Genomic DNA, 10580 nt, shown 5'->3' with positions numbered 1-10580 from the left:
CATGCTGATGGAAGCCAGAGCCCTGAAGATGCTTCCACTGCCACCAGATCCACAAGACTTTCCACCCATAGGCCTGTGTCCTACCTGCATTCAGCATCATTGCATGTGTTGCATGAGCCTCAAGAGGAATTTATGGACTGGTCTCGGACCTATGGGCTAATATCAGACCTATGGCCTTGACCAGGTCTGAACTGGGAAGTGTTCTTAGTATGCAATTGCTCTTTCATATAAAGCTCTCTCTTACACAGACATAAGTGTCTCTGGATTTGAGTTGTGGGCATCTCTGTGATCATTGCAAACAATTGAGAATACAGCTGAAAACAGTGTTGTAAAAGACAAAGCAGCCATTATCCCGGGTTCCTTATGTTTTGCCAATACAGTCAGTGAAACTTCAGATTTTCTGTGCACTAGGTCTCTTGACATTCACAAACAGGCTTCAGAGTCTCTCCTGACATCCATTTGGAATTCTTTTTTCCCCCTTTCTCTCTCTCTCTTTCTAATGACCTCTTTGTTTCTTCAGGAATTTTGTCTTCGATGTCATCCCGCAACTTGTGTGAAGTTCAGTCATTACTGCTGAATGTGTCAAATCTACTTTTGGGTTGAATTCTCAGTTTAGGTGGGATGTATATTCCAGGTTGTATGTTGGCATTTCTGGGCTCGTTTTAATGTTCTTCATGAAACCTTGGTGGCATAGTGGTTACTAGTTGGGATGCTAACCTCAAGGTCTGTAGTGCAAAACCATAAGCAAACTCTGAGGGAGAAAGTTGGGCCTTCTGTTCCCATAGAGGGTTACAGTCCATGAAACCCACAGAAGCAGGTCTACACTACAATACAGGGTTTCTATGGGTCAGCATTGATTTAATGGCAGTGTATTAATGATCCCTTTACAAAAATGTATACTACTTAATTCTGGTTTATTTTGTGGGTTTAAAACCAGTTATAATTGCCATTTGTATTGAAAAAGGAATTTGTATTCATGAAGTCCTTGGGCTTACGAAATTCTTTTCTGCTAATTCAAGGGCTCTTCTTACCACCAAGGCCACGTATTCTACCAGTTTTCCTAAAATACAGTGATAGGATGATAACCATTTATCTATAATGAGAAAATGCAGGGAGACAATCATTCATAATTTTGTATCAGACATATAGTGCTAACAATGAAATAGAATGTTTTATAAAATTCTGTAATTTTAAATTACTCAGATTTGAAATAGAGGTGTTCTGATTATTACTGGTGGCTGGAATGAAGAGTTGGGAGGGGGGATAAAAACAATATACTGCACTTCAGGATAGATTTTAAGATGTTTTTTGATCATTAAGTGATGCCAATCATCATCAATTCATCATTATTTTGCATAGAAGACCTTATGATTTTCCCATTTAAGAAGACTAATTCAAGTCTATGGTTAAAAGGAAGGTGATTAACAGGTGCCCTGGTTAGGCTAAATGAGCAGGCCCACTTTGAGTTCACCAGAGCCTGACTAGATGAAGACAATATTTTTGAGCCTGTGAAATGGTGCATATTGCTGCTGACATCATGGACTGCCTGTCCTGACTTGACTTGCTTATGGATGCAGACTCACAGGGTTCCAACTACAATGAAGAGTCTCCACATCAAAGAACATACTTGTCTCCTCAGAGCACTGAGTTGCTGTAAGTAGGCAGTATAGAAATTGGATAACCAATTTGCTGCTTAACCAATACTCCGTCAGGAATCCTGTGGTAGGTACATAATCTGGTGTCAATTTGAGAGGATTAGAAGTTAAGGGGTAGAGTCTGGCCTGTCAATAAAGATATAACCAATGAGCTTCTGTGTGGGTGTGGCCTTCTCCTGAGAATTCTGGCAATACCAGGATTTCCTCCTTGAGACCGAAGACACTTGTCTCTCTCTGCTCACTTTGTTGAGGACTTTCTCTCTCTGCTCGCTACCTGAGAGACCCTCTACTGAAAAGACACATGACACTATGCCCTGAGAGCCGGAGAAGCCACATGGACCTACCCTGATACAACCAGACCTCTGGAACCATACAAGCCACATAGACACCCCTGCCAGTGCTGAGATGCTTACAATTCCACTAGGTCCAAAGATTTCCAACCCACTGACCTGTGATCTTCCTGCATTCAGCATCATTGCATGGGTTTGTGAGTCTGAAGAGGACTTTATAGATTGGTATCATACATATGGGCTAATTTTGAAATTATGGACTTGATCTGAACTGGGCTGGGGCATTAATTCAATATTCAATTGCTCTTATATATAAACGTCTTTCTTATACACATATGATGGTCTGTGAATTGTGCGTATATTTATATATATTTTCAATTATTAAACGTTTACAGCTGAGCTGTCATGTACCAAGATAAATTAAATGACAGGAAGGTTTATCATTCTAATATGTGTGTGTGTGTATTCTCGAGGGGATACCCACTACCTACCCCCCAAAAAATGGATGCTACCTCTGCTGAGCAGAGCTTTTGTAGTGTACATTCTTCCCACTAGGCGAGCATTGAGCAAATTGCTTGAAGTTGGTGCACACATTGATGTCGCCTAGGAAAGTTCACTCTTAGTACAGTGAGATTTTGGTAAAAGCAGTTTCGCTCAAACAATTTTTTATCTCTAATTTAAGAGAATAGTGTGCAGCTGTGAAATTTTGTTTCCTGTTTGGGATAAATGCTACAGAAACCGTTGTGATATTGAACACAGCTTACAAGGATAGTACTATAGGAAAAACTCAATTGTGTGTGGTTTTCTCATTTCAAAAAAAAGATGAAATGTTGATTGATGACAAATCTCCTTCTGGACATCTCTTAGCTGTCCAAATGGATGAAAATGTCGACTCTGTGGTGGATTTTGAGTGCTGAGTTTGTTCCACCAGGTCAGAATGTTAATGAAGCTTTCTATTTAGAAAATCTGAAAAGATGGTGTAACAGTGTCAGACAATAAAGGCCTGATTTGTGGTAGATGAGGGACTGATTTTGCCACCACAACAACGCATCTGCTCACACAGCCATCTCAATCTGCTAGTTTTTGGCAAAACAAAACAGCATGCGTCTCTTGCTCCATGGACCTTACTCACCTGACATTGCTCAACATCCTTTTTTTCCCTGTAAATGAAAGGACAGTGATTTGACCATGCAGAAGATTTGAGGAGGGAAATGATGGAGGAGCTGTCAGTCACCCAAAGAGATGATTTTGAAAAATGTTTCCAAGAATGTAAATGCAGATTTGAGAAATGTATTAAGTGAAATGGCAATAAGGTTGAAGGTAATAAGGCTGTTTTGTAAAAAAATCTAAATTCATAACAAAATGGAAAGAAATTCCATTTTGAGGGGTTCTCTATATACACACATACACACACACATCTCTGCCACAGAAGCCTAACCTCATAAGCAGGTTTAAAATATGCTTATGAAAATTTATAAAATTTATAAATATATGAAAAATTTCTGTATAAAGGCTTGAGCAATAAACGTGTGTTAGTAACCATTTTTAAATTTGGAACTCACAATCACATAGAGTACATATTTTAAATAACACAAAAGTTGCTATCCAATTCAAAGCTGACAGGTGACTACTAGATGTAAATAAAACTTTATTTTCTGAGAGAATTATGCACTCCAAATAGAAACTTTTCTCCAAAAGAATCCATGTTACTCCTAAAGTAGTGTCTATTCATTTGGAGTTAAAGGTCAAGCTTGCACATTATTCTCACATTAGCTTTCCCTGAAATTATTGTTTCTGTTGCATACCATCAAATTTATTCTTACTTATGGTGAGCCTCTGTACAAAAAAAAATCAAACAACTAGGCATTTTTTGCCACACTCACAATCCTCACAATGTTTGAGCCCATTGTTGTAGCCACTATGCTAATCCATCTCTGTACAAATCCTCCTTTACCTTGCTATGGTACAAAATTAATTTCCTTCCCTAGGAACTGGTCTTTCAAATAAAATGGGAAAATTATATGATATAAGGTTTTGCTACCTTTACTTTTTCCCCAATATATATATATATATATGTATGTATATATATATATGTGTGTATATATATATATATATATATATATATTTAATGATTAGCTAAAGCCAACTCTAACAATTAGGAGTGCAAGTAGGGGTGTAATAAAATGAACAATTCTTCCACAGAAGGTTAATAACAAGCCATATATGACATGAAAGCAACATTCTCCTGGTCTGGATCCTTTGTCATTTGGTTTCAGTGCCTTTTTATTTGGGGTATTATTACATAGAGTAAAGTGTGTAGTACAATGGATTGAATTGTATCCTCCCCATATAAGTATTAAAATTCTAAACCTTGTGCCTGTAAATTTGACCCTGCTTAGAAATAGGGTTTATTTTGACATGCTAATGAGAGAGTGCTAATGTAAAGTGGATCCTAAACCTAATCCCTTTTGAGTTTTAAAAGAAGTACAGTGGACATGGAGACACACATGGAGCTGAAGATAGATTCCAAAGGATAACAAGGAATGCCAAGGAACATCAAGGAGTGCTGATAGATACCAGAAACTAGCAGAATGAGTCGTAGGATAAATAACAGCAAATTTAGATATTTAAACACCAGACTGTAAGAAAATAAATTTCAGTCCTTTAGTTTTAATGAATATTCAAGTTATGATTTTTGCAAGCTGAATGTGCTTGTTTCCAACAGTCTATGATATCTTCAATAGTCTTCACCAACACCCTGATTCAAAATCACCTGTACTAATGTAGCTTTCCTTATGTATTGTTTAGATCTCACATGTGTTTGAAACTACAATGTGTTGTTTCAGGCACACCTTAGTCCTCTACTTGATGTATTTGCTATAATTACAAGTCAAATATTCTTGCCAGAAAAAAGTCAATTAAGAATAGTAGTAATGAGAGATAGGAGATACAAAGCAGAGCTAGGAGATACAAAGCTCATGGACAGGGAGAGAAAGAGAGAGGAGTGTTAGGGTGTCTGCTGAGGTGGTTTCTACAGGCTAGAGACTTGTAAATATTAGACCACAAACACCAGTCTTCTAGGCTAATTAAAAACTCCAAAGTAAGCAAGCCAATGACTCTCTTTGCTGACCTATTACCTACTTACTTCTTTCCCCATACTCTTGGAAGATCCCAGCATGGACAGAGTAGGAGTAAGTTTATGATTGAACTTCAGGAGAGTGACAAGTCCTGGGATTGTTCATTTCATAGCCTAGAGACATAAACAGGTCATGTACACCACACCCTGTAAAAACCTCTAGAGGGAACTCTAGAGGCAACTCACTTGTGACCCACTTCCTGTGATAGGTGCTTTTCTTCCTAAACAAACTTTACTTCCCTCTTGCTGTTTGTGGTCTCAATTCTATTCTTCAATTTGAGAGATCAAGAACCCTACAGACATAAAAGCAGGTGCAACCATTATAACAGACCTACACCTTGTGGAGGAAATAAAGGCAATTTGTTCCTGACTATATAATCTTTAAATAAATTTCATATACAATTCATGAATACACCAATTTAATGAATAAATATATTAAAATAATTGTGTTCTGGATACCCACAATAGGATTAAGAAAAATATTTTATTCTGATTTCAAATTCAAGTGTATTTTTGGATTTTTCTTCTTCCCTGTCTTGGACAAATAGTCCTAATAAAAATTGTTCAGCTTTTTCATATATTTTCCCTTGATAATTAAGAAAACTTGGACCTGATCACATGCTGACTAATTATAGTTTTTATAAATAATCCATTGGAATATAATATTATAAAATATTTACTAGCCTTGGTGTCAATTTCTATTTAATACTGTTCATACCCACACACAAACACACACACACATGAGGGCGTACCCTAAACAAAAGAAATTGTTTTTCAAAGCTTTGAATTTAAATTTTCATACAAAATGTGTTAGACCAGGTTAACTAGAGAAACACATTCATTGAAACACAAATAAAAATGAGAGAATTTTATATGCTGAATATTTATGCATCAAGAAATCATACAGCCCAGTCCACCTCAAGTCCTTACATTTGATATTAGCCCATGAAATCCTGTTTAGACTCATGCAGCACATGTAATGATTACTGGCCAGGGGGTGGAAAGCCTTGTGGATCCAGAGGCAGTGGAAGCATCTCAGTGCTGGCATGGATCTCCATGAGGCTCCTCCAGCACCAGGGCATTGGCTGCCATCAGCATAGCTCTCTGTGACCTGTCAATACCAATGTCAAAGAGGGAGTGCCTCCCACCTCCAGGGAGGAAGAAAAGAAGATCCAGAATCCGCCCGCAGATTGTTACCAGGAGATCTGATTGACAGACCAGACGCTACCTCTACATTGTATTTATCAATTTGACATGAAGTGATGTAATCACCACACAGAACAACCATGTCACCGTCAAAATACTCTCCATTACACTTAATACATTTCTCAAAACTGTGATTTTTTCTTGTAACGACTTTTGAAATGACTGTTTGGATGACTGACAGCACCTCCCTTGTTCTTTCTTCACCTCTTCAACATCATCAAATCGCTGCCCTTTCATGCCTCTTCATTCACAGACACAAAAAGAAGTCTCACAGAGTGAGTCAGGTGAGTAAGGTGGGTCGGGCAAGAGAGGCATGCTGGTTATTGGGTTTTGTTTTGTTTTTACCAAAACTGGCCCTCTTAGATCCCTGCTGAGCACATGCATTGTTGTCATGGCAAAACCAATCCCTTGCCTGTCACAAATCTGGCCTTTTTTGTTGCACATTTTTATATGATCTATTCAGAACCTTTAAATAAAAAGCTTGATTAACAGTGTGACCTGTTGGAATGAACTACAAATGCACTACACAGTTGACATTTTTGTCCTTTCAGATATTTGACAGAAGTTCAGAAAGAGGATTGTCATCAACCTTTTTGAAGCAAGAAAACCAATCTTATACAGTTTTTTTCCCATAGTGCTGTACTTGTAAGATGTGTTCAACAACCCAACCGTTTCTGCAGCATTTTTCCTGAGCAGGAAATAAAATTTCACGGCACATACTGTTCTCTTAAATTGGCCATCAAAACAAAACACAAGGTTCAATGGAAACTGAACTTATGAAAAAAAATCATTGTGACCAAAGAAAGCCTTCCCAGGTGATACCACTGGGTTCACTAACTCAGAGCGAACTGATGGATGCTTGCCTAGTGGGAAAAATGCACACTATGAAAGCTATGCTCTGTCAAGCGCAATTGTTTTGTATTTCAGGACTACCTTGTAAATTTCAAATTACCCAGTGCAGTACATTTATGAAATGATATGCATAAATTTCTGTGTAAGTGAATTAGGTGAAACAGTCTGCATTGTGGGAGGACCATATGGCTTTCTATTCCCATACAGAGTTACAGTCATGAAAACCAACTGGGCAGTTCTGCCTTGTGCTACACAGGGGGTGCTATGAGTCAACACTGACTGGATGGCAATGAAAGAGGGAGGAAAGAGAGGGAGCACCCGCACCAGGCGTTCCTTCTTATTCCTCAGAGTCCACACATCTGCTGTTGAATATTTTTGATGGGAGGACAGCTACAGGGCACCACTCAGTTGCTCACTGCCATCAAGTTGATTGAGTCTGACATCAGTCCTTAAGTCTCTCTTCATGTGCAATGGTGCAGAATACAGGAAGATCACAAGTCAGTGGGTGCAGAGTCATGTGGTTCCAAGGTCTGTGAAAGTATGGCAGAGCTCTGGCAACTTTCAGGGGACCAGCAAGCATGAAGGGGGAGGGGATTGAAGGATGGAGAGGAACCCAGGGCCTTCCTTGTAGAAGGCCACACCCCACAGTAACAGCATCATGCTGTGTGTCAGTTTGATTCCACTCTTACACATTTAAACAACTTTGAGTTGATATAAAATTATGATATAAAATTCTACCACGCATGTATTTTATATAAGGTTGATGTAACAATAAACAAGGTATATCCTAAGTCCTTAGTAATAAATTGAGGATGAAACAAGGAGAATATAGTATAGTATTTATGCCATACACAGGTTTACATGAAACTAGGCATTTTACAAAAAAAAGAAAAATAACTGAAAGGAAAGACATGGGAAAATAAACAGTGGTTACATTTACAGAGACACTAATTGGATTAACAGTTTCTTAGTAATTGCGGGGGAAGTTGGGGGTAAAGGTTAGCTCATAAGAATGAAGAAATGTTCTAAAATTGATTGTGCTGATGAATGCCCAAATCTTTAAAAAATACATAAACAATTGAATTGCATGAGAAATGAATTATGTGTCAATGAAAAACGTTAAAATAAAAGGTTTGAATTAAATTTATATTCTTCAAAAATTGTAGGGCTCTTATTTTTTTAAATAAACCTATTTCACTCTTATTATAATAGTATATTTTAAAACAGAATGAGTCATTCAGTGTAAAAATGTCCTACTCTACCACTCCTCCTGGCTACTTCCTAGCTTTTATGTTTCAAAATAATTAAAAAGTTATCTCTAAATAGTATTCTCCAGATTCCTGGAAAAAGGTAGAGGACGGTGAAGGAAGACAGAATCATCATCTCCTCATTAAGTTGCTCTGAAGGGAGTCGACAACTCTTACAAACCGCACATGAATTCATTAATCCTTGAGCTTTGCTCCCTGGAAATGTGCCTGGCAATCCCCTTGGACACTGGTCCTCCAGGATGACCAATATTGCATGATCAACTATCCCCAGTATAAGAGAGGCCGTGGAATTATTAGGTGATAGCAAAGGATTCTCTGCTCTCTTTATGTGGGTAGTAACTTCCAGATATTTTTCAGACATATAACTTCCTTATGTACTTCACACTTGACAAGAAACAGAGGAAAAATTTAAAGTTGTTTTATTTAATTTTAAGGGGAAAATGTCTGAACACAAATCTGAAAAGAATTCATCAGAAAGATGCATAATATTACAACACAGATATTGTAATCACCTTAAATACTTTATATATTTTATTTGGAAGAAGACATTGAGCTGTAAAAAGGTCTAGACAGGTAATATGGGATAAAAATTGTTTTCATCAGCTTTGGCTCATGGTAAGTATTGTTTTCAAAATTATAGGATTTTTAACAACACAAGATTTTTTTAAGTGTCAGATCATTTATAAAAACATAAAGCAGTTTAAATTCACTAAAGCAAAGTATAAACTTTTATGTCCTCCAGATTAGAAAAAATACACACTATGGGTAGAAAGAACAACACTATCGTGTCTGACTTCATTCTCATGGGACTGACAGACTCTGAAGAGATCCGGCTTGTCCTCTTTCATCTATTTCTCCTCATCTACCTGGTTACTGTGCTGGGGAATATAGGGATGATCCTCATCATCCGCCTGGACCTCCAGCTGCACACGCCCATGTATTTCTTCCTCAGTCACCTGTCATTCCTTGATCTCAGCTACTCTTCAGTCGTTACTCCTAAAACCTTAGAAAACTTAAGAGATTCCACAAAACATATTTCATTTGGAGGCTGTTTTGCTCAAATGTATTTTTTTGTCTTCTTAGGTGGCACGGAATGTGTTCTTCTTTCTTCAATGGCCTATGATCGCTATGTAGCTATCTGCAAACCTCTACAATACCCAGTAATCATGGTCCCAGCACTCTGCAGCTTCCTTGTCACTATATCCTATATGATTGGATTTGGTAGTTCATTTATCACTGTGCTTTGCATGAACACCCTGCATTTCTGTGACTCCAATGTAGTGCATCACTTTTTCTGTGACACCAGCCCTATTTTAGCCCTGTCCTGTACAGACACACATGATGCTGAGACCTTTATTTTCATTGTTGCTGGCTCTACCTTAGTGGCTTCTCTTATCACAATCTCTGCTTCTTATTCATCCATTCTCTCAACCATCCTGAACATCAACTCCACCTCAGGGAAGCGAAAAGCCTTCTCTACCTGTGCTTCCCACCTGCTGGGGGTCACCATCTTCTACGGTACCATTATTTTTGCTTACTTAAAGCCAAAGAGCTCCTACTCCTTGGGAAAGGACCAAGTGGCCTCTGTGTTTTACACTATTGTGATCCCCATGCTGAACCCACTCATTTATAGTCTGAGGAACAAAGAAGTGAAAAAGGCTGTCATTAGAGTTAAGCAGAAGATGGAGAGCACCAGATATTTAAGATGAAAGTGAAGTATTTAATCCCATTAATTTATTTGTTTCCTTCAGATTATTTATATTGCATTTCTCTCCAAATACAATCTGAATCTATAATGAATATTTTTCAATATGTATATGTATATGTGTATATATATACATATACATATATATATATCACGGAATCAGAAGAGTGGGCATTTTTAAACTATTCTCAACTATATGAAATGGTTGACATTTCCAACAATGCTTCATTTATTTATTCATTCATTTATTTGTTTGTTTATTTTTTATTCATATTCTTGCTCTATTTATTAACCATGAATATGAGTTAACCTTTGGTTTCAGTTTGTATGCTGCTAATGCATACTTTTGTGCAATATAGAAATATAATGTGATAATTTGTAAATTGTGCCCTAGACATCTTCTTGTATACCCACTTGCAATAATTTAATTATGGAATATAGCTACAATTTAAGGCATAATATCATTTT

General features: G+C 37.5%; 1 protein-coding gene across 1 annotated transcript; it reads left to right on the top strand.

The window, feature by feature from the left end:
* The first annotated feature begins 9162 nt into the window (after positions 1-9162).
* LOC142446438 (olfactory receptor 8H1-like) lies at positions 9163-10116 on the top strand. The gene has a single exon (XM_075548187.1). It carries the CDS (start codon positions 9169-9171, stop codon positions 10114-10116), a length of 948 nt encoding a protein of 315 aa, XP_075404302.1. The 5' UTR covers positions 9163-9168.
* The last annotated feature ends 464 nt before the right edge of the window (positions 10117-10580 follow it).

This window comes from Tenrec ecaudatus, chromosome 4, assembly GCF_050624435.1.
Source record: "Tenrec ecaudatus isolate mTenEca1 chromosome 4, mTenEca1.hap1, whole genome shotgun sequence".
Taxonomy (NCBI): Eukaryota; Metazoa; Chordata; class Mammalia; order Afrosoricida; family Tenrecidae; genus Tenrec; species Tenrec ecaudatus.
The sequence above is the reverse complement of the archived record's forward strand: the minus strand, read 5'-3'. Positions and strand labels throughout refer to the sequence as shown.

Coding starts and splice junctions, on each gene's coding strand:
- LOC142446438 (XM_075548187.1), top strand. CDS start 9,169: ATGGGTAGAAAGAACAACACTATCGTGTCTGACTTCATTCTCATGGGA.